Consider the following 23,540-nt stretch of genomic DNA (forward strand, 5'->3'; position numbering starts at 1 on the left):
TTTCTTTGTCTTCTTTTCTGTCCCTTTTAACTAAGAGCTTTTTTCTAGCATTCTTTTTTTTTTGTCCTTTTTTCTTCCCTTTTTGTTATGCTTTTAGAGATCTCATCCATTCTCTTGTTTCCATTATCTTAATTCTAAAAGTGGCCAAATCTGCGTATCTCTGGTTTCATCGTTTCCCATGTCTTCAGTTACCTGATGGATATTTCCACAGAAATGCCCTGCTCTTTCCTTAAACACAAATGCATAAAACCTTCTCACCCTCCCTCACCCCTCAATATTTGCGTTGCTATTAGTGACACCCCTTTCTAAGCAGACATTAAATCTTAGAAGCCTGACATTCTTTCATTCTCCCTTATCCCAAAGCTTTAAACACACTGTGCATACATACAGCTGTATAACTGCTCTATTATCCTGCCTGGAAAACTCTGAGAACTATTTTCCACCTATCTAAGCCTATCCTTCTGGTCACTGCTTAGGTCCCACCTCACATTTGAATCCTTTCGTGACTACTGTGGCTCATCTTGATCTTTCTCCTTAGCCGTGGCTGTCTTTATCAGACCCTTTGATATTTAGTTTAATTTCTACTTGTATTATGCTCTTGAGAGCTTTATGTTTTAAACAGTTAAGTGTTGCTCTACAATTAAATTGTAAATTAACTTTTTAAAGACAGTCTTTTATATACTTCTTTCAAAACACTGTTAGCACCCTAGTGCAATGCTAAAAAAGCACATAATAGAAACTTAGTAAATACTGAATGGAGCTAAATAGAACTAGTCATATATATCTTAGCAAGAAGAATAAATATAATACCACAGATGCTCATTGCTAGAGGGCCCAAAGAGGGAAGTCCTTGTCTAGATTATATTTTGTAGTTAACAAAAGTTACATGTGGGAGATCTAGGTGACTCTTCTTGTTTGGCAACCCAAAATTTGTTAATTTAGGATTATTACTGAAATACTAGTTGGGTCTCTTATGGAACTGGAAATCTCATGGATCAGGATCAGTCCTGAAGATTTTCTGGGCATTTTTATATCACAAAGAGATTTCTGGCTTTCCTGGTACTCTGGCAGCCTTCTGGACCTCTGATAAGAACACTTAGTGCTCCCCTGGGTCAGCCCCCCTGGCCCTGCCTTATCTGTACAGCAGCCTGGGAACAGACGCCTCACCTCCTGTCCACATCTGATGCAAGCCTTGGCCTCCTACCCTTACACTCTTCCTCCTGAGTCACCTTCTTTGTGTCCTCTCACCTGGCTCGCCCCACACCTTTCTGATGTCTGTCCAGAGGACGCTAGAGATGAGCACCATAGACAATAGCATCTTCAGGAAACGGATTCATTTAAGTCACTGGATAACTGAAAATCTAGCCACTGTAACATTTCAAAATGAAACGAAGAGAGATAATTTGAAAGTGGACCCAGTGTAGTTAGAGAGACACCAATGGAATATCAAGAGCAGCAAATAATTTTTGAGTGAATGAGCTAATAGGTGAGAGTGACACTAAGACTCTTGTATACTCTCTCTTTTCCCCAGGTCAGTGCCTTCCGTTTTAGTGATTTTGTTCCTAACGGTAGGCTCCCCTCTGTCACCTGTTGCTGCTTGACTCTGTTCCATGGTTTCTTGGCTCCCTCTCTGTATGACAGGCATCCATGGAGAGCAAAGACTCACACTGATTCTTCTTTACTCAGCCATCTTCTTCCATTCTACCATGCTGGCTGCCAACTGTTCTTTTAAAAGTGAAATAGATTTATTGTGAAATAGATAGATCTCACTTTAAAAGTGAAATAGATAGATTAAAAGTGAAAAAGATTTATTGAACACCTAACTTTCCCAGACAATGTGGTAAATTCCTTACTGGTGTTTATTTCATTTAATCCCCCGACTTAGGAATTGTTATTAGTCTTATATCACCGAAGAGAAAACTATGTTTAGGAAGGTTAATTAATTTGCCTGAATTCAAGCAAATAGTAATTATTGCAGTTAGAATTTGAATATGGACCTACCTCCCATCAGAGCCTGAGGTTTCAACCACCATGAAATTCTGTCCTTTCAAGGTTGCACTACTCATTTTTTTCTCTATCTGGGTAAATAACAATACTGGATCCCCATGCAAGTTTTTGCTTTAATATCTAAGAAATGCCAACTGATTTAAATCTGCCAAAAATCCTTTGCAGAAAAACAAGAAGTAACATGATTTTCTAAACAGCCTGTATTCAAGGAGGGGGGGGAATCAACATAAAATGGTTTTATTTTGCCCTAATCGCTGTTTGGAATAATTCTCCTTCAAGTCTCTCTTTTCTTTCTCTTAATCGCATCTCAGTAACATTTAATTCTGTTTCAATTCACTCGTTCTTTTAATGAGTGTTAATTAAGCACCTACTATGTGCTAGGCATTATTCTGGGTGCTGGCGCTACCTCAGTGAACAATAATTAAACATCTGTCAAGTTCAGAATTTGTACCTGGTTCAGATAGCATGCCCTCTCCCTTCAGTACAAGAGGCCTGCAACAGCCGCCAGCAGAGAGCCACCTTCTCTTCTCCCCCATACCAGCGCCTCGAGGGGCTTGGGTGTGGCCAGGTTCTGAAAAACCTCCTCCCTCTTCCCATCAAGGCCTATCTCCTCAAATGTGTTGGATATGAAAAGAAGGGTATGGAAAAGGTCAATCATGGCTTTTATTTACTCTCCACTTTTTTAGGCCATGAAACCATTGGAGGCAGGGGCCAAGATCTAGCTTTCTCATGGGGCACGTATACAAGAGTTTAAAGGATCCTCTAGGGCAAGACATGAGCGGTCTGGCTCCAGCTCAGCCTCCCTCCCCTTCCTCAGCTTTCCCAGCCTGTTGGATCTCATCCTCCGCAGTGGTCACTCAGCCTTCGAAGCACATGTCTTCTAGGATATGGGCTCCTCCCCAGCAACCCCCTCTTCCCATTCTCTTCACCTCTCCTTATATACATATGTCTGTAACTGCTCAGGCTAAGTGGGGAACAGAATGCCAGTCTCTCCTTCTTGAAGGCACCTAAAGCTTTCCAGGGGAGGCAGCATGCAGCAAGAAGGAGGAAAAGCCACTGCATTACTCACTAGGCCAAATCATGGTTCTAGCGACTCTCCCTGTTTCTCCCCATCTCAGCCTCTGGGAAGGGGTGGCTGTGTTTGTGGGGGTGGCAGGGCTGATTCTGCCACCTTTTGGGTTCTGAGGGAGATGGCAGTCCCCACTTACTTAGTGGGTTCATTATAATGTCAAACACTTAATTCTCTTTGTGCTAGAGTTGGGGGCCCTAATCACCAAATCTGGGGCAAAGGAAAAGTTTTACTCAACATCCTGTTACAAAGGCAAGAAATAAATGAGTTGAACAGTGTCTTTATTATAAAGTTCTTTATGATCAACTTTTGTGAATATAATTATACATTATAATATTTTGCACAATATGCGATATTCTATTAATCAAATAACAGTTATACTAGTAACTTCATCTTGCTCTCCTTCACCCCACACCCCTGCCTAAATATCCTTGTTCAGAAGTCCTCAGTCACCCATAGGATTTAACCAGAACTCCTTAATTTGGCATTGACAATGCTCCAATCCCTATTCTCTATACAGTTCCCCCCCCCAGATCAGGTCACTTGGGCTCGCTGAGTCCAGCTCATACATCTCTGCCTTTGGTCTGAATCTTCTTTCTGGAGGGCCACCGCTTCCCTGTTCATATAACTTCTAGCTCTCCTTCAGTCCCGTACTCAAGCTCCCTCCAGTGTTCCTCTGGATTTCGTAACACTCACATTTCACCTTTAGCCTAGGCTGTCCTCTCTCAGCATTTTCCTTTTCTCCCTCACTAAATTATAACTCTCTCAGGAGCAGGAACTGCTTTTTTTAACCTCTATTGGTGTTATGCTTGCCTAGTGTCTTTCATATTTGCTGATGGAATAAATTGCAGAAATAATTTCATGATTAAAAAATTTCAAAGATAGGGCGCCTGGGTGGCTCAGTTGGTTGGGCGGCTGCCTTTGGCTCAGGTCATGATCCTGGAGTCCTGGAATCGAGTCCCGCATTGGGCTCCCTGCTCAGCGGGGAGTCTGCTTCTCCCTCTGACCCTCTTTCCTCTCGTGCTCTCTATCTCTCATTCTCTCTCTCTCTCTCAAGTAAATAAATGGAATCTTTAAAAAAAAAATCTCAAAGATATTAAGAGATACTGAAAAATAAGTGTTTGATTATACAAAATGTTTCAAACGAAGAAGATTGTCTCCTTCCTCTCTGCATCCTCAGGTCTATTAAATAATAGACTCAACTGGTTTAGACTTGCCCTGCTGAAATACCTAATCAAAGTCTTAGAGCTGAAGGGAACTTCAAGGTTGCTGAGTCCGCCTCTGTGCCCCAGCAGGTTTAGCAAATAACTGAGCATATAGAACTTTATTGTTGAACCATTTGAGAGCAACTTACGGTATTATGTCCCTTTACCCCTAGATATTTCAGGACTTTTTTTTTTTTTTTTTTTTTGACGTGGTCTCTGTACCATTTTCAATTCAGGAACTTTAACACTGATATAATAGTATTATCTAATGTACGGTCCAAATTAACATTTTGCCAATTATTCATAAGAAAAGGCCTTTCTAGCCTCTAGACTAATCCTTTAATCTGCAAGAATATTTCAGTCTTTCTTTTATGGCGCTGACATTTGGGAGCAATATAGGCCAGTTGTTTTTTTACAGTGTTCCTCACTTTGGGTTGATGTGATTGTTTCCTCATGATTGAATTCCCGGTGTGCGGTCTTGTTAGGAGCACCAACGGCCTAATAATTGCATCCTACCTCAGGAGGCATATGATGTCAATCTGTCTAATTAAAAAAATATGTTATTAAGGTCTGATTGACATACAAAAAGCTGTACATATTTATACAACTAGATGAGTTTGGAGATAAGAATACACCTGTGAAATGATCACCAACACATGCACCATGAATACCTCCATCACTGCCAAAAGCCCTTTCCTGTTCTCTTTATTATTATTATTTTGTGGTGTGTGTGTGTGTGAGAGACAGACAGACAGAGAGTGCTTGAGAAGGGAGATAAGAAGACTTACCATAAGATCTACCCTCTTAGCAGATGTTTAAGTATATGCCGTTTGATTTAGAAATAGGGAAGGGTCCAGGGACACTGAATGCCGAGGCCAGTTAGGTGATTTAGATAATCCAGAATCTGGGTAAATTGAAATCCTCTTTGCAGTGTGGCTCCAACATGGCTGTCTCAGCCTCCTGCTCCACCGCTTGTGCCAGAATATGGGAAGAGAGGAAAAAATAAAACACGATGACATCGGAGAGGGAGACAAACCATAAGAGACTCTTAACTCTAGGAAACAAACTGAGGGTTGCTGGAGGGGAGGGGGATGGGGGGATGGGGTAACTGTAATGGACATTCAGGAGGGCGTGTGAGGTAATGGGCACTGAGTGTTTTATAAGACTGATGAATCACTGACCTCTACCTCTGAAACCAATAATACATTATATGTTCATTAATTGAATTTAAAAACAAATTAATTAATTAACTTAAAAAAATGTGTGAGCCGGGAGAAGCAGCGTGATCAGCATCGGCCCCCTTCCCTCCTGTACTCTTAGGGTACTTTTCCCCTCACTTCTGTCATCCTCCTCCGCCTTCCTTGCTCCTCTTCCCCCCTGTGCCTCTAGCCTATCAGAAGGAAAGCTTCCAGCACTGCATGGCCCAGTAGAAAAGGAACTGGAGAAACAGACAATGCAGATTCTGTTCCCATCTTACTAATGGTGTCCCCCAGCTATCCCCAAGTCTCTCGGGGCTGTTTTCCCATTGACAAAGGGAGAGACGAATCAGGTGATCACATTAATGTGACCCACTTCTATACATCACCATATGTGACCATTCACCTAGTTATCCTTTTAAATATAAGTAAAACCTTTTTTGTCTTTCTTTTTTTGAAAGGTTATAGCCCAGCAGGTATCAGATAAACACTTGGAAGAGGGCCGGCTTTATCCTCCTTTGGACACCATTAGAGATGTTTCTCTGAAAATCGCAGCAAAGGTAAAACCACTCTTGTTCGAGTCTCATTATTTTTCCTTCCTTCTATTGCTAAATATGCATTTTTAGGTACTGAAAATCCACTTCCTTGAAATGTATATCTGAATCAACTTACTTTGTCAGAAGTCAGGGAAATGAGACACAGTGCCTCAGCAGAACTTAGGAACTACACTTCATCCCTAGGAATTGAAGAATTAGGCTGAATCATTAATTTTCCTATCATTCTTTTTCTGTTCCATAATCTAAATAAGTTAGTAGGGTTTCATTTCAGTTAGGTTTCCCCCACTTCATCTTTTTTTTTTTTTTTACTTATTGTTTTCCATATCACACTTGGAATAGTCACCAAAATACTGCAGATGTGGTAGAGTAATATTTAGACCTTGAGTCACCTGTCTTATCCATGGTGCCTTGATATATGGCATCTTCAGGATCACAACTGATAATACTGGGCAGGGGGCAAAACAATGAGGGCAAGCAACTCAAAGCTGTTGGGCCGACAGATGAGCTATTGGAACAATTAGCCAAGAAGAGCATAAACTCAGAGAAATTTTCTTTAAGATGAGTGAGAAATTTGATTTTTTTAATGCAATATAAATGTATTAGCCTATTAGGGTTACCATAACAAAATGCCACAGACCTGATGGCTCAAACAACAATTTGAGGGCTAGAAGTCTAAGATTAGGAGGTTGGAGGCTTGATTTTCTTGGAGGGCTCTCTCCTTGGCTTGTAGATGACTTCTCACTGTGTCTTTGTGTGGTCTTTTCTTTGTGTACAAATATCCCTGGTTCTCTTGGTATGAGAAATTCACCCTTCCTATAAGAACACTACTCAGTTTGGGTCAGGGCCTACCAAACAGCCTCAGTTTAACTTAATTACCTCTTTAAAGGCTCTGTCTCCAAAGAGAATCACACTCTGAGGTACTGGGGGTTAGTACAGATGAATTTTGGGTGACAGAGGTCAGCCCATAATGGTTATGTTTAAACTAGGGTTTCTCAACCTCAGCACTATGCTCATACTGGCTGGATAACTCTTTTGTGGAGGTTATCCTGGGCATTATGGGATGCTTAGCATACCTGGCCTCTACCCACTAGATGCCAGTAGCCTCTGCCCAGTTGTGACAACCAAAAATGTCTCCAGACATTGCCAAGTGTCCCCTCAGGGGCAAAATTACTTTTGATTGAAAATCAAAACCATTAGCAAATTTATCAAAACAATACCATATTTAGGACTCACATACCATTATTTGTCTTGTTGATTGAGGGCACATGCTTCAAAAACCACATAATACTTCAAAAAACTTTAGATAATCTGCTTGGTTTCCTGTCCACGAAAGAGTATCCTATTTTCTACTGTTTATATCTCCTAGTTTTTAACGAGTTTGGATTGTTAATGCATGGAACAGGACATTATCATGTTAAGTTCAGTTTGAAGATTTAAATGAGAAGGTGTTCAGACAGACTCAGATATTACACCTAGAATAATGGGAAAACGCAGAGTGCAGAGACAGAAACTAGCAAGTCAGGACAAAGAATCAAGTTGAGGGAGGAAGATGGTCTAAGTGGACCTCAAGCTTGAGGTTTCAGGGCATGTTTGTATACAATTCCCACAATTCCAGCAAGTCTATGGAAATGACTGAAACTTAAAGAGACACTAGATATACAGGCGTGGGCAGTATTTCCGTGTGGTTACGGGGGAAGGGCCAGGAGTGGTTGGGGCTACCAAGACAGCAAGTACAGACAGGTGAGAACCAAGGATAGAACATGGTTTGTTATACTGTCCGGAAGACAGAGGCAAGAAGCCAGTGAAGAGAAGTCAGGATTTTGAGAAGAGACTCAGAACGGAGCAGTGGGTCAGAAATTAGACAAGGCCCAGTGTCAGAACGGGCATGGCAGTTATGATCGACACAGCTGTGGTAGTGAGAAACACAGGTGAACTTTTTAGTGCCTGCGAAGTTATCAGAACCTTTTACAAAAGCAATTTCAGTAGCACAGAAGTTAGGGAGAATTCAGAAAGCAAGAGAATACAAGCTGCTCTTGCAGAGTCTGGTATTGACGAGGAGAGAGTGAAGACCTCACTGAGAGAGGGGATCATTGAAACAGTGTGTCCTGGAAGCAGAAAAAGGAATGAACATAGTCTATGTCAGGAACGCAACAGTGCATAGCACAGGGGGCCTCTGGGGTGATGGAGATGTTTGATAACTGGATGTGATCACAGTTGCACAACTCTGCCAATTTACAAAAATAATTTAATCGTGCACTTAAAATGTTTGGATTTTGTAGTCTGAATTATACCTCAAAAAAGCTGTTAAAAAGTAATAATAGCATATTATAGGTACTTTGGGAAAAAGAGAAGAAACTACCCAATACTCTATTTTTCTAACATAAGCAGTTTTATTGTTTTGGTGTATTCGCCTCCAATCTTTTTTCCATTTGCTTGCTTTCTTTGCTAACATCATCCTAATCATGGTGTATACATCTATTTCATGTTTTTCACAAACATTTCTCCATAATATGGCACAGTCTTTGTAACCATAATTTTTCATAAATGCATAATTTTGCACTGAGAAGAGATACTTAATCATTCCAGTAGTCTTCAAAATCGGACTTATCCAAATAACTCTATTACATAAATAACCCCCAGTGACTACTTTTTTACAACTGGAGTGAATTAAAGAGCATAGAGTGATTAATTTTGACAAGAGGGAGAATCCATTCTTTTCAAAGAAAGTAAAGGAAGAGCGAATGTTTAAAGATACAGAGGAGATAGTTTTGAGTTGTTGGAAGGGGAAATTGAGATTGTTTTCTCTGATTAGCTGGAATGTTCTCATTCCAGTGATGACAGTCAAATGCAGATTTGACAGAGGAAGGTTTGAAATTGCCTTGTGGGAACTAGGAGAGAAAGGGTTCTTGTTTGTTTAAAGAAAAGGATAAAAGCATAATGTGTGACCACATGGACCCAGGTAGGATTAGGAAAAGTATGGCATCTCAGGAGGCAGCCATGGAGGAAGAAAGCCAGCACTGAGGGTTCCCCAGACTGGTGACCAGAATGGCAAGTGTGACAGCAAGACAGGGAGACGAGATTCTGTGATACTGGCGAGGAGCGTTAAAACTGACCAGAGTCCAGCTGATTAGGTGAGCAGGGTTAAATAAGGACATTTTGTAGGACACTGTGGTCAGCATAGGGATTGTTGAAACTGCACACTGAGTTCAAACTTAGCAGGAATATTAAGGTATTTAGTTCAAGTTAATTATCATTCAGGTCATGTCAAGACTTTTGCCACTGGATTGTCTGTGAAATCCTGTTATGATTACATTTGATAAATCTCTCTTGTGCACACTTTCTGTCGCTATCGTATTCTCCTCCTGCTATATGATTTAAAATTGCATTTTCATTTTATACCTTCTTTGTGTATGTGTGCTTTTATTATAATCTAACTTAATTTTTTTAGACAAGACAAATTAATTTTTTGAAACAGATAAAAACTGACATGTGCTCATCACCAACTCTATTCATTAAAGTAATTAATATTCTTTTTTATTCCTAGATTGTGAATGATGCTTACCAAGAAAAGACAGCCACAGTTTATCCTGAACCCCCAAACAAGGAAGCCTTTGTCCGCTCTCAGATGTATAATACTGATTATGACCAGATTCTACCTGATTGTTATTCTTGGCCTAAAGAGGCCCAGAAAATACAGACCAAACTTGGCCAGTAGCATAATAACTGACATTTCTAATTCTGTTAATGAGATCTTAAAGTCTTTCATAATTTTTAAAGATTGGAATCTTTTATAATAATTCATTAGACTAAGAATTTTACTTTAATAATAAAAGTTCATGGAAGGATATTAATATACTTTAGGGTAAACATCACACTAGACAATTTTGCTTCATTTACTTTCTTGTTATTTATGGTTTCTCTCTTCATTATTTTGCCCAAGTTCTCTTTAAAAGCTGTTGTACCTACTACTGAGAAACACATAATTTTTATATAGGGAACTAATGGAAAGACCAAAATTAGTAATAAATTGATATACTCAACATTAAAATCCATAGGTCTTTTGTTGACTGTTTTGTTAAAATCTGCTCTTTTTTTATAAAGACAAATGAATTTAGGCATAGGTGAACTTTTGCTAAAAACAGAAACGACACTTACTTTGTTGCCTAGAGAAAAATAACTTCTCAGGTATTTTTATTCCAATCCTAGATTATATTAGTTCTTTTAGTGCAACTGAACTCTAACATTTCTAAGAAAGATCGTTGCTGTTTACAATGCCTTGTGCAGCCTTAGATTTTAATATTCTTCCGCCATTGTTACATCTTCTTACCACCTTGGTCCTCAGTCAGATATCCCTTCTAAAAGCACCTTTCTTCTGCCCCTGGCTGAATGTCCTCTCCTCGCACTGTTGCTGCCAGGCATTTACAGCCTGTGGTCCCTGTCCTAAGGTTGGTATCCTCAGTTCAGCATAGCTCGAGCCATGGGAAGAGCTGAGAGAGGGAGCAGATAATCTCCTTGAGAAAGGGCTGCCTCTGGAGCTGACCTCTTAGGACAGAGATCTCCAGAGTCAGGATCGAGAGCATGGTTCCCAGAGAAGCTGGGTTCCAACATGAGTGACCTGCCCTCGCGTTTCCTTGATTAGCTCAGGTAATGAGGAGCTCACTGTGTTAACAACAAACTCACTTTCCTCTGGGTTTGGAGGAAATTTTGTAACCAGTTCCCCAATATCAGAAATTATCTTGACGTCAAGTATTGAGATACTCTAATTACCATCAGTAGTTCTAGCCCAGAAATTAATATTAATTTCAAGTTTTACTTTAGACATTCATAACTGAATGAATGGAAACAATTTTAAATTCTTAAGCTCAGGTGCAATAACATTTGCTATTTATTTGTAGAATTATTTGGAGGATTTTGTTTTTGAAGTAAAGCCTTTAAAAAGTAGAAGAAGATGTTCAAGATAAACTATACTATAAAATGATTTATTGAAGGTTGACGGTTACACAGATTGTTTTAGGTGTGAATAGAAGGGGTGGGGGTATTTCTGAAAGTAACATTTAGTCAAGAGTTTCCTCAATATAGTTTGAAAAGATCCAGAATGCTGATTTGTTTCATGTTGTCTTGTAGCTCTAACTAAATGTATTTACCTATGCAAAAGATTGATTAAAGCATAGAAAAAGTGAATGAATAAAATTACGATTGTCTGTTTCTCTTAAAATATTGTTACATTGTAAAATGATAATGCTGCATCTCAGCAGTCATGTGATAGGGTATACATTTTAAAAATATTCTAATAGGTAATTTCAGCATGACCTTCGTTTAATACATGTGTTGTCATATTTGCTGTATGTTATGATAAATGAACTACTTTCTTATCCTCAGAGAAAGATAATGAAACAAGCATTGGATGATTACTTACTAGGTTTCAGGTATTCTGTGTAGATTATCTTATTTACTGTAGCCCCTACAAGTTCCTTACAAAGTAGATATTTGAAGGAACTTAACCAAGTCCACAGAGCTAATAAGTGAAGGAGGTGAGCTCCGTGTTTAACCTTGCTTCACGGTCTGCTCTCTTCACTAGAGTGCAGTCTAGAACAGCATTGTCCAATAGAAAAAGGAAGTGAGCCACTTGTGTAATTTCTAGTGGCCTCATAAAAAGAAGAAACAGGTGGAATCCATGTTAATAATTTATTTTATGTACACTGACACGTCCAGAATATTATTTCAATATGTAATTGATATAAAAATACTAATGAAATATTTTACATTACCTTATACTAAGCTCCAAAATCCAGATATTTTCAAATACATCAAAGTCATGGAAGCCCACAGACCCCCTGAGTATGTGAATCACAAAGGTAGCACAAAAATCAACAGATAAAAGGAATAGGGTGTTTAATAAAAGAATTGGGAAAACGGGCCTACCGCACATGGAGAAAATTAAAACTAGAACCCTACCTTACAGAGACTTCCGATGGGTTAAAGAATTAAATATAAATAGTAAAAATATAAAGTTAATAAAAATTAACGTAGCAAAATATCTTTGGGACCTCAAAAACACAACCATGAAGCAAAAAATGGAATGCATTATGTGAGGCTGGGAAGGTTAAGGCCGACAAACGGCTGCTGCCATCAAACAGGGTAAAGTGGGGAGAAATCCAGGACTGTGGGAAAGGGTGGTTGCTTCTACAGAGATGGGTTCATCAAGAAAGTGATGATCGAGGCTCAAAGGCTTAAATCAGCTCAAGGCATGGCATTAAAAACTAGAAAAATGCCTATGTTTTTGCCAGAAGAATCTTTTCTGTCTTGCTCGCTGTAAGGCTGAAATAACTGAAAACAAGAACATTCTTGATCCTACTGGTTGCCAAATTCCACCAGGAATTGCATTCACAGCTTTCACCAGGCCTCATATTTAAGAATATTGATCAGAAACGGGAAGACTTTGATCTGGAAAGGGGATTTATGGGTAGGGGGATTTGGAAGACATGTGATACCCTGCTAGTGTGAACAATAACCCAGGTCTGAATACTGAAAGTCCTGTGTCCCAGGAAACCCCTCATCCCCTAGGCAAACCGGAAGAATGGACACGTCCTCCCTTGCTAATCAAAGTGGGAGCTCTTCCTGTCTAAAGATTTTGTTAACTGCCCAGCTCGAAGATCCTGTAATCAGCTCCCTCAGTTTACCTCCCGCTCTTCCCACATTATTTCTCTTTACCTCCACACACTAAATATCAGATTCCAGAGAGGAGCTGTGGTAGATACAGTTAGAAAGGGAAACCCATAAGAAGACTCCCACCAAAAGAATTCTTGATTTTGCTTATTTATATTTTCAAAACCTGAGGGAAAATATATGGGATTCTGAAATGTACTGAGAAAGGAGAAGTGCAATTTTGGATTGGAAAGGATTGATAGGGGTGCACTTGCCATCGATTCTGGATTCAGTGTGTTGCCTTGAGCAGCTGAAAGTCATTCTACTTTTGGATCAATTAGTTGGCTGAAATGTACACTTAATAATGGCCCACATTAAATGAAATTGAGAATGCAAGCATTCCTTGAAATAATGTTAGAGGAATTCAAAGATTTCAATGATAGGAATGTTGGAGTGGATTTGTCATGTGCAGTCAGACCATCTTAATCCTGGTGATCTAAGTCTCCCAAGAAGACCTATCCCTGACCCTCCTTTCACTAAAGCCTTGAGAAATACAATGGTGATGGGAATACCAGCATCCATGAAAAGCATTTTCTTAAAATATTGGGGTATAATTCACATTATATTACTTTCACATACACACCATGATTAGATATTTGTATATATTAATGCAAAATGATCACAGTAAGTCCAGTTAACATCCATCAGTAATTTTTTTTCTTGTGATGAGAACTGTTAAGATTTACTCCTAGCAACTTTCAAATATGCAATACAGTGTTATTAACTATAGTCACCGAGCTCTACATAACATCCCTATTTATTTATTTAGATTCTGCATACAAGAGCAATCACACAGTACCTGTCTTTCTCTGACTTATTTCACTTAGCATAATGCCCATAAGGTCCATCCATGTTGTCACAAATGGCAAAATTATTTTTTTTATGACTGAACTACATATATATATGAATATATACACAGTATTATACATTTTCTTTATCAATTCATCTGCTATTGGACATGTAGGTTGTTTCCATATCTTAGTCGTTGAAAATAATGTTGCAGTGAACATAGATGTGCAGATATCTTCTCAAATCAGCAATTTCATTTTCTTTGGATAAATACCCAAAGGTGGAATTGTGGATCATAAGGTATTTCTATTTTTAATTTTTTAAGGAATCTCCATATGTTTTCCATAGTGGTTATACCAATTGGCATTCCCACCAAGAGCGCATAAGTGTTCTCTTTTCTCCACATCCTCACCAACACATTTCTTTTTGATGATAGCCGTTCTATCAGGTGTGACATGATATCTCACTGTGGTTTTGATTTGCATTTCCTTGATGATAGTGATGTGAAGCATCTTTTCATGTGTTTGTATGTCTTCCTTGGAAAAATGTCTATTCAGATTCTCTATTTTTTAATTGGATTTTTTTCTATTGAGTTTTATGAGTTCTTTATATATTTTGTATATTAGCCTCTTGTCAAATATGTGATTTGCAAATATTTCCTCCCATTCAGTAAGTTGCCTTTTCATTTTGTTGATGGTTTCTTTGTGTGGAAGTTTTTTAGTTTTGATGTAGTCTCAGTTGTTTGTTTTTGCTTTTTTTGCCTTTGCTTTTGGTGTTAAATCCAAAAAATCATCACCAAAACTGACATCAGGGTGCTTACCGCCTATGCTTTCTTCCAGGATTTTTATGGTTTCAGGTTTTTCATTCAAATCTTTAATCCATTTTGAGTTGGTTTTTGTGAATGGTGTAAGATAGTGGCTGAGTTTCATTCTTTTGCTTGTGGCTGTCCAGTTTTTCCAAAATTATTGAAAGACTCTCCTTTCCCTGTTGTATAGTCTTGACTCCTTTGTTGTAAATTAATTGACCATATATGCATGGGTTTATTTCTGGGCTTTCTATTTTGTTCCATTGATCTATATGTCTGTTTTTATGCCAGTGCCACACTATTTGATCATTATGGCTTTGTGATATAATTTGAAATCAGGGAGTATGATGCTTCCAGCTTTGTTCTTTTTTTCTCAAGATTGCTTTGACTATTTCGTTCTTTTGTGGTTCTGTGCAAATTTTAAAACATTTTAAAAATGTTTTTTGCATTTCTGTGAAAAATGCCATTGGAATTTTGATAGGGATTGCACTGAATCTGTAGATTGCTTAGGGCAGTATGGACATTGTAACAATATTAATTCCTCCAGTTCATGAGCATGGAATACCTTTCACTTATTTTTGTTGTCTTCAATTTCTTTCATTAATGTCTTATAATTTTCAGTGTACAGATCTTTAATTTCTTTGGTTAAATTTATTTCTAGGGGTTTATTTTCGTGTAATTGTAAATGGGATTGTTTTCTTAATTTTTCTTTATGATAGTTTGTTATTCGTGTATGGAAATGCCAACAGATTTCGTATATTGATTTTGTATCCTGCAACTTTACTGAATTCATTTATTAGTTCTAACAAGATATTTGGTACTTTAAGGTTTTCTATATATATAGCATCATGTCATCTGCAAATAGAGACAGTTTTCTCTTTCCAATTTGGATGCCTTCTATTTCTTTTTCTTGCCTAATTGCTCTAGCTAGGACTTCCAATACTATGTTGAATAACATAGTGGTGAGAATGGGCATTTTTGCCTTGTTCCTGATTGAGAGGAAGAATTTTCAGCTTTTTACCATTGAGTATAATATTAGCTATGGGCTTATAATATGTGGCTTTTATTATGCCCTCTATAAACACTTTGTTCAGAGTTTTTATTATAAATGGGTATTGAATTTTGTCAAATGCTGCATCTATTGAGATGATCATATGATTTTTTCCTTAATTTTGTTAATGTAATGTATCACATTGACTGATTTGCTGATGTTGAACCATCCTTCCATCCCTCAAATATATCCCACTTGTTCATCGTATATGACCCTTTTAATGTATTAATGGAATCAGCATTTTATTGAGGACTTTTTCTAAATTGACATTTTAATAACTCGGAGACTTGTGGGAAATGCTGTGGTTAAAATGGGCTCCCTATTTTATTTATTTTTTTATTTTTTTAATAGGCTCCCTATTTTAATGGAGACATCAGAATCTTAGGGTTGACAGAGACTGAATAGCAGTGCTTCCAAATGGACACACAGTGGAAACAGTTATAATAGGAAGCTGGTCCACTGTAATCGGCGTAGTTTGGCCTACAGAAATCTTTGGTGGTGGCCAGTAAATCACTGGGTTTCATAGCCTGAAATGATGTTGAAAAATCTAACAACTAGGATAGCACAGTTATTGACCAAGAAAAATCAGTGCCAGTGTATACAGCTGGTACAAACACACCAGTGTATATCAGCTAAATATCAGCTGGGCTTCGGACCAAACAGGTGGGCAACCCAATGTAGACCTTACTTGCTATGAATAACAACAACAGCAGAAAAACCTGACTAGAGCCACCAATATAGAGTGTCAAGGCCTTCAGCAAATTGCCATGCATAGATATGAATGAAAGACCCCTAAGGTGATGAACTCTGTAATATCCAAAATCTTCAAGGTTCCATTTACTAGAATAACAATACATTGCAGAAAGGAAATCACTAGTCCTTTTGGAAATCACCTGGCAACAGAGCTCTGAACAAATACAAATTTCTAGTGTCTCAGAAATTATTGTGGTCTATGGGACTAAGTGTATGCTTAGGACTAAGTGTATATAGGAACAAATCCATCGTCTAATCATTTTCTCAGTGAAGAGTTAGAGTTAATTTCTTCATCATCTATCACCACATTGGATTCCTAATCACACACACAAAAGGGTTATTCTGACTGGAACTACCCAATGATTTGCAGCGGTAAGTCTCACCGTCAAAAGCTTTAAAAGAAACGGGTATGATTCTTTTTTTTTTAAAGATTATTTGTTTATTTATTTATTTGAGAGAAAGAGAGAGAGTATGAGAGGGGGAAGGATCAGCGGGAGAAGCAGACTCCCTGCTGAGCAGGGAGCCCAATGCAGGATTTGATCCCAGGATCCTGGGATCATGACCTGAGCCTAAGGCAGACGCTTAACCGACTGAGCCACCCAGGTGCCCAACAGGGGTATGATTCTTATCACATCTTGACTCAATATGATCTTTGGATCATATTAACATAATCAGATGGTGATTCCAACTGTAGCTGACAGGTTCTCTTTCTTGTAGCTACTGATTAGGCCAATGCTTTTTTGTTTTTCCTATATTCCATTAAGTAGAGTGCCACCAAAGCAGTTTGTGCTACCAATAAACAACATTACAGACTGTCTTTTTTTCAGTGTTCCATTAACTCTCTGACTCTGTGCCAGAATATAATTCTTGACACCAGACCTTGATCATCTCACTGCTAGACAAGGTATCACGCTGGTCTAACAAATTGATGATGATATTATGTTCTTGGGCCTAGAGCACAGGCATCATTAGATTTCCTGAATACCTGCTAAGATCTCATGAAAGCACAAGAGTCTGCCACCCTCAGCCAAATTTGTGGAGGTCGAATGTCTTACGCATATTAGGATGTGACCTCCATAGGGAATAACTAATTGTGTACTTTGTTCCATCTATGACTAAGAAGGTCCCTCAATATTTGCTGGGCTTCTTTGCAATTTGTGTCCACTGCTCAAACTGATTTATGGGTTGATCCAAATGCTTCTAGCTTTAACTGGGCTCAGAAAAAGGCTGTTCTAGCTGGCCCAGGCTGCAGGGAAAGTAGTTCTACCATGTAGACCTTATGAGGGAGACCCAATGGACTCAGAATTTTGAGGCAAATCAGCATTCTGTATAAAACAAGGATTTTTCAACAAACCATGTCAACTTCAGAAAATACCTATTCTTTCAACTTACTACTGGGCTACATAAGATAAAGCAAATGAAAGAAAATTGTTTTGTTCAAAAGGGTTCTGTGAAGACCTCAAGTAGGCTCCCTCAGGCCTTCACAAGTTCTCTGAAGGGATGGTTGGCATGTTAAACAGTCATATATGGAAACTCAAATTCATAGGCAACATACTTCTGATTTAATATAGGGATGTTTTAGAGGTCCTTGTATTATGTCCGTCAACTCATCTGGTCCACTCCTTAATCCACTATGCAAGTATCCTTAGCCTTTAGCCCAAGACATGATAGACCAGTAAGGAAGGAGAGGCAGAGAACGTATGTGAAGAAAGGTTGATTTAATCAGTAAGTTTTTTAAAAAGACACTGCAATATTTATAAAGAGCATTCATTCCAAATAACCATTTAAAAATATAATGTATACAATATCATGATTCTTAAATTCCAAGTGATTCAGACTGATTCTGACTTTCAAGAAAAAAAGGGCAGATGTTGGGTAGCTCAAAAGAAGTGTTGAACAACTGAACATTCAGTAGGCCAGAAATGAGGGTGGCCTTATGGATTTAAGCAGCAAGAGCTCTAAACCATCTCTCTAGAAGGCTCCCAGAGGGTGATTTGATTCCAATTACTTCTCCCAAACCATACAGAGAAAGGGCAGTTCCTCAGAGTAAGTGTTTTATGTATGTCTCTGTGTGTGTGTGTGTGTGTGTGTGTGTGGCTGGTGGTGGGGGGGCGGCAGGATGGGAGGTGCTAGAGGAGGAGGGTGGTCTGTGCTCCTATCGGGCTGGGCAGAGAAAATTAGCAGTCTACTATACATACAAAGCAGAGCTTTGAATTATCATGTCTATTTTTTTCTATAAAACCTATACTTCTCCCATAATTAATGTCTATTATTAGTGTTTCTGATAGGAAAAGAAGTATTGCTGCATGGTAACACCAAGCATGTAAAAATAGGTTCTGAAAAATTACCACCAGAAATAGCTCCAGAAGCAGTAAAGAGTTCATAAGTTATTCCTTTCATTTAGTGAATTACGTAATTTTTTATTCTATATTATACTTCTTTAAGCTTCTTTATCTTTCCATCCCTACTTCTGCTAATTTAATCATAGAAAAAAAAATCCTCTATGGGAAGTTGAGGCACATTATTAGGTGGATGGCATCTGATATGGAAAAAAAAATTAACAGTAAAAACTTGTGAATGCTACTTACTGATGGTCTTGGGGACAATACGTAGGATACCGACTCCTATACTATATTGTTTTCAGTCCTGACAAAGATTGAGAAATGAGTCTTTGGCAATGTAAGTCCCATTTGTTCCCTTTGTATAGAGGTAAAGGTAAAATATAAGGCCCTTGCTTGCGTCCCAGCCACATCCAAGGCTAGGATTAAAACATGAATGGACAAGCTGCATCATCTGGCAGGGCAGGCCCGTGACCAGAGCCTTGGTTTGAAGGTCTGAGTTGTGCCCTGAAAAGAAACTCCTTCTGAGCTATGAGTGTGTAGGCAGGGCAGAGTAGACCCAGTTCCAAGGCCTCAAGGTCAAGATAGCTTAGTGCAGGGTCTGCTGTTGCATTAGATCCTTGCCCTAGCTCAAGCACATGTGTCTGTATCCTAGACACAGAAAGTAAAACCAGAATGTGCCATTTCACCAAAAATTCTGTTAGCTCCCTGGCACATGCAGCAATGTTTGGCATCTAAGAGAATGTATCACAACATAGGGAGTGAGGCACTCATTCCCCCTGAGGTAGTAACTCTCAGCATCCATTTTTGGCATCCTGGTGGGACCAGGGCATCGGTGGGGTGCCTGAGGCCAGCCGGAGAATGAAATGCTCCCTGAGAAAGGGCAGTAGTGGTTAAAGAGAGACCGTGGAAAGCAGAGAAAATTGCAGAGTCAGCTCAGGACATCTCTTAACACGGGTGGGACTCCCAGAAATCCCTGGGGAGGGTGGATACTTTGCAATGAAAAGGAAAAGGTGTGGCAGGTGCTAGTTAGAGGTCACTGTCATCAAAATAAACTCTCATTTTTGACAAAGGCTGGTGAAGCCGGCAATTTTCAGAGGAGATGGCAGTGACTTCTCACCAAAATGCAGAGCTTGATTTTTTTCCCCCAAGGTGATGGAGCAGAGCCATCCATCGTGGTCCTCCTCAATACTGGCGCCCTACAAAGCAATGCATCCTGGCACACAGGGGAAGGCTGCCAGTACACATTACTTGTGGAACACTCTGTAGGCACGAAACTGCATCTTTTTTGTGTGTATAACGAAGAATCCCGGTATTCTTACCCTTAGTATCATTAATCAGCTGGTCAGAACAGCCAGACAAAGGACACATAGCGTTACATGTCATCTTCAGTGCTCTTGAGGCTGCACTGTTCTGATTCCTCTGCCACCGCACTTAGGATTGAGTTTTACTAAGAGAAAAAACTAGAAATAGGGGGTCTGACTTAAAGGAAGAAATGTAGTCACCGTGTGCTCTTCTCACTTTAAGCTCATTCTCCGATAATGAAAGAAAGAAGATGTGCTGTGCCATCATGTGCCAGTATCAAGAAAGAGAGGAACATTACTTATATGAGTTCAGAGCTGCAATTTGACTATCAATATTAATTACGGGTTTTGGACTCCTCTTTAATCAAGTCAGCTTCACTGGTTAAATTGACTGTTTTTATTAATTTACACTTAGTTTTCAGTTAACACAAGAACATAGAGATAACATCACAATTGCACTGTTATAAAGTTAAAAGGCCTTTGTGTTTCATTACCAGGTAAAAATTTGGGGGCTAGTTGTCTCACAGAGGATGCTAAACAGCCACTGGTCCTTTTATTTTGGTCTTATTAACAGAAATACTGCCTTAGTGAAATTATAAGCATAGGCCTCTTAATTAAGCTTCCTAGGAGTCTGAACTTTTACTTTCAATACCAAATAGTATCTGGAACACATGCTCACTTTTGTGTTTTTTTAGAAATTCTAAGAATTGGCCCAGATTCATGTGATAGTCATTCCTTAATCCATAGTCACCATGGGCCTCAAGGAGTAATTCTTCGAAAGAATGGAAAAGGCGCAGATCCTCTCCATTTCCTTCGGTTTCGACACTTTCAGCATGCTTACAGGAAATGTGTTTCCAGTTGGGATACCTAATTGTGTGCCAGAATTCCTCACAGTGCTCTTTGAAGCCCTCCACACAGATTATACCCGGCTTTCCTGTCATGCAAAATCCAGTCACGTCTAACCTTTTCCCGACATCCAAAATCTTTTTTCTTAGGTCCTGCTGATATATGTGGTGACTGTAGATCCACATTCGGAGGAATGTGTTCTTGACTGGCTTTGCTTGTGTAGATGGTTCGTAAACAAGCTTTCTGTTCAGGAAATAGGAGGCACTATTGTCCTGCAACCACTGGATTGCCGCACATACACAGAGCTCACCTGGATCAAAAGTCCCTATATAAGAAGTGAGACCTTTGTTGAGAAGTAGTTGCTGTTGTCTGTCAAGCTCAGACGACCGTCCAAATAGCTGCAATGCTGCATAGGGGTAGCTGTGAGGCATGGTTACTTGCAAATCAATTTTCACCTTAAAATGAAAATCAAATAGATTTAAGTACCATAAAATCACCTAAGCTAGTTTATCAGTGGCAACAGCATGATTTTGATAAATATAAGTTATTGCTACTATTAAGTGTCAGCTATGGGCCAGAAACTGCACTGAGAATGTCACATACACTATTCCTTCCATGTATGCATTCATGCATTCCAGTATTTATTGAACACCCACCATGTGTCAGGGACCCCATGCTAGGATAAAGAAGTGAAGAAGCTAGATGAAATTTTTGCTATTCATGAAGACTAGAGCCCAGTGAAGGAGACAGACATTAAACTAATAATTACACATCACAAGTACTTAATTTCAATGGTGAGAAGAACAGGGATCCGCTGAAATGTGTAACCAGTGAGACAGAAGTCAGTCTGGGAACCAGGAGATCTTTGGTGAAGGAATGACAGCTGAAGGATGAGCAGGAAATCACTACAGGAGGTGTTCTCAAAAGCCTAGTCCACTTGTTACCTATGCTATGCTCATGTTGGTGGAGACAATGGATCAGAAGATGAAGGTAAATTCATTCATTCATTCTAAATACTAAAATACTAAATACTAAATTTAGATTTCCTGTCTGTATTTGCTTTGTGTCATGGTACTAACCAAAGAAACATTCATCCACTCAAGTCAGTTTTGCTAAAGGTAATACTTAGATTTATAAAAATTATAATACATGTACAAGACAGTACATACTACAAGAGTTGGAATGGTAAAAAACTGGTTGAGTGAACAGAATAATAATGGTAGTATGAGACTGCAAGATGTTTTTAATAAAAACCACTTTTTTAATAAAAACATTTGTTAAAAAGATTGCATGTTTATGTAAAATTCAAGATATTTATTGAAGACAATTTACAGGGCATCCCATATTTTACATATTTCACTTTCAAACAAGTAAAGGATAGACGAATCTGGAATATTCTCTATTTGCTTCCTGGACAGAAATCTCACGTTCCAAGTGTTTCCACTAAAAACCGGGCACCCGGCAAAAATGAAAACAACTCAGGGTTCTTACCTTGGGCTCCTCAATCTGGAGGGTAATCACAAATTCGATTTTTGGCGGCAGCGCCTCCCTTGTGCCTTCCAAATATCGCTTTATATTCGTCAGGACATTTACATCTTCAAGTTTTACTTCTCCTTGGTTAGGAAACATAGAAAACAGCATTTCCATCTCTAGCAGCTGAAGCTGCAGGCATTCTTTCATTGAAGAAGACATGTTGCCTCGAAATCCACCTGCCAGGAAAACTGGAAAGGCCCAGGGGCACTAGGTTTGTTAATTTCAGCGGTGTCCAGAGAAATTTCCCGAAGGTCCCTTTCCGTGGAAGCAGTTTTGCAGGAACGCTACGCACCGACAGCTAGGGGCACAAACCGGGACACTTACACTCTTTCTTCGCTTTATCTCCCAACCCCCAAATTTAGTATACACAATATCCCTTAAGACACCTCGTTAAAATTCAGATTCCCAATTCCGTTATCTCCCCACCCCCACCCCCGCTTCCGATTTAAATCCGGGAATCTGGACTTTCAACAGGTGTTCCAAATTATTCCGTTGTAGGTGGTTGGCAAACACCTGCAGATGCTCTGCAAGCCTGAATTCTAGGAAAGGCAAGGAGCCCAGCTTGCAATCCCACCAGGGTCTCGGGCTTGGGTGGAGCTGCGCCCTGTGGCGAGGGAGGCCCGCAGTCTGGCGAGGCGGTGGTCGCATCCCTTGGCTCCGGGGTCTTGGGGGCCCCGCCGCCCGCAACGCCAGTTGCGGCGCCTAGACCCCAGCGCCAAGGACCCCTTCCGAGCGGGCCTTTACGGCTCACCCGGGAGCCACATCACCCCGGGATGGCATCCTGATAGCTCCGGACGATTTGGGTCCATCTGGCCTGTGTGTCGAAGGGCCCAGGCTAACGGGGAGTCTTACAGGTACATTAATAAAATGATGTTTAGTGCGAGCTGGTGCGGAGAGATGGGGTGGGGGTAGCGGCTCGAGAAGGCTCCCGGAGTTAAAGTTTGGGGAGATGAACCTCGAGGATCTAGAAGGTGATGCGGGAAAGGGGAGATGGCCGAGTCCACCTTGTCAGAGGCCCCAAATCAGGGTTGGTACCCCCCATCTGGGATCACTAGGAACCCTGGCTTCCCAGGAACGCAAGACTGCCACCCTCTGAGACCCAAATTTGGAGGCGGGGACTGCGTTTTTGCCGGTCGCAGTGCTCTGATGGCCCACGACCCTCGGCCCCAACCCCCGGGCCACCGCGGGGGGCCTCACCCTTCCCGGTCATTCAAAGGAAACAGCCCCAAGCCCTCTCAGAACCGGGATCCGCAGTTCCGCAGGCGCGAGCTGCGCATGATCCGCAAGGAGGCGAGGCGGGGCCAGCGGATCCTCCCCCCTCCGTGATTGGCCGGGGGGCGTGGCGATGGGCCGGAAGTCACGCAGCGCCACGTCTGCGGGT

The 23,540-nt window shown here is 40.0% G+C and overlaps 2 protein-coding genes across 4 annotated transcripts in view; one reads left to right on the forward strand and one right to left on the reverse strand.

Annotated features, from left to right (window-relative positions):
- ME1 (malic enzyme 1) overlaps positions 1-11,449 on the forward strand; it is a 192,920-nt gene extending 181,471 nt beyond the window's left edge. The window contains exons 13-14 of the mRNA XM_027602107.2: positions 5,939-6,037; positions 9,579-11,449. Of these exons, the coding sequence (XP_027457908.1) occupies positions 5,939-6,037; positions 9,579-9,749 (270 nt within the window). The 3' untranslated portion in view covers positions 9,750-11,449. The remainder of the gene's footprint in view (positions 1-5,938; positions 6,038-9,578) is intronic.
- An 8,613-nt stretch (positions 11,450-20,062) lies between these two features.
- Positions 20,063-23,492, reverse strand: RWDD2A (RWD domain containing 2A). Of its 3 annotated transcripts, none has more exons than XM_027602424.2 (3): positions 23,357-23,477; positions 22,118-22,239; positions 20,063-21,081 (listed from the first exon to the last, which is right to left on the reverse strand). In XM_027602424.2, exons 1-3 carry the CDS (start codon positions 23,367-23,369, stop codon positions 20,404-20,406), a joined length of 813 nt encoding a protein of 270 aa, XP_027458225.1. In that variant the 5' UTR covers positions 23,370-23,477; the 3' UTR covers positions 20,063-20,403. The 3 variants fall into 3 exon arrangements, with proteins under 3 accessions (XP_027458225.1, XP_027458223.1, XP_027458224.1); XM_027602422.2 differs by having other exon boundaries at positions 20,064-21,081; positions 22,118-22,347; positions 23,357-23,474; XM_027602423.2 differs by having other exon boundaries at positions 20,065-21,081; positions 22,118-22,457; positions 23,357-23,492.
- Positions 23,493-23,540: the final 48 nt, after the last annotated feature.

The sequence above is a fragment of the Zalophus californianus genome, chromosome 7 (genome assembly GCF_009762305.2).
Source record: "Zalophus californianus isolate mZalCal1 chromosome 7, mZalCal1.pri.v2, whole genome shotgun sequence".
Classification (NCBI taxonomy): Eukaryota; Metazoa; Chordata; class Mammalia; order Carnivora; family Otariidae; genus Zalophus; species Zalophus californianus.

Coding starts and splice junctions, on each gene's coding strand:
- RWDD2A (XM_027602422.2), bottom strand. Junction 21,082..22,117: donor TCCAGATTGAGGAGCCCAAG/GTAAGAACCCTG, acceptor TTTCATTTTAAG/GTGAAAATTGATTTGCAAGT.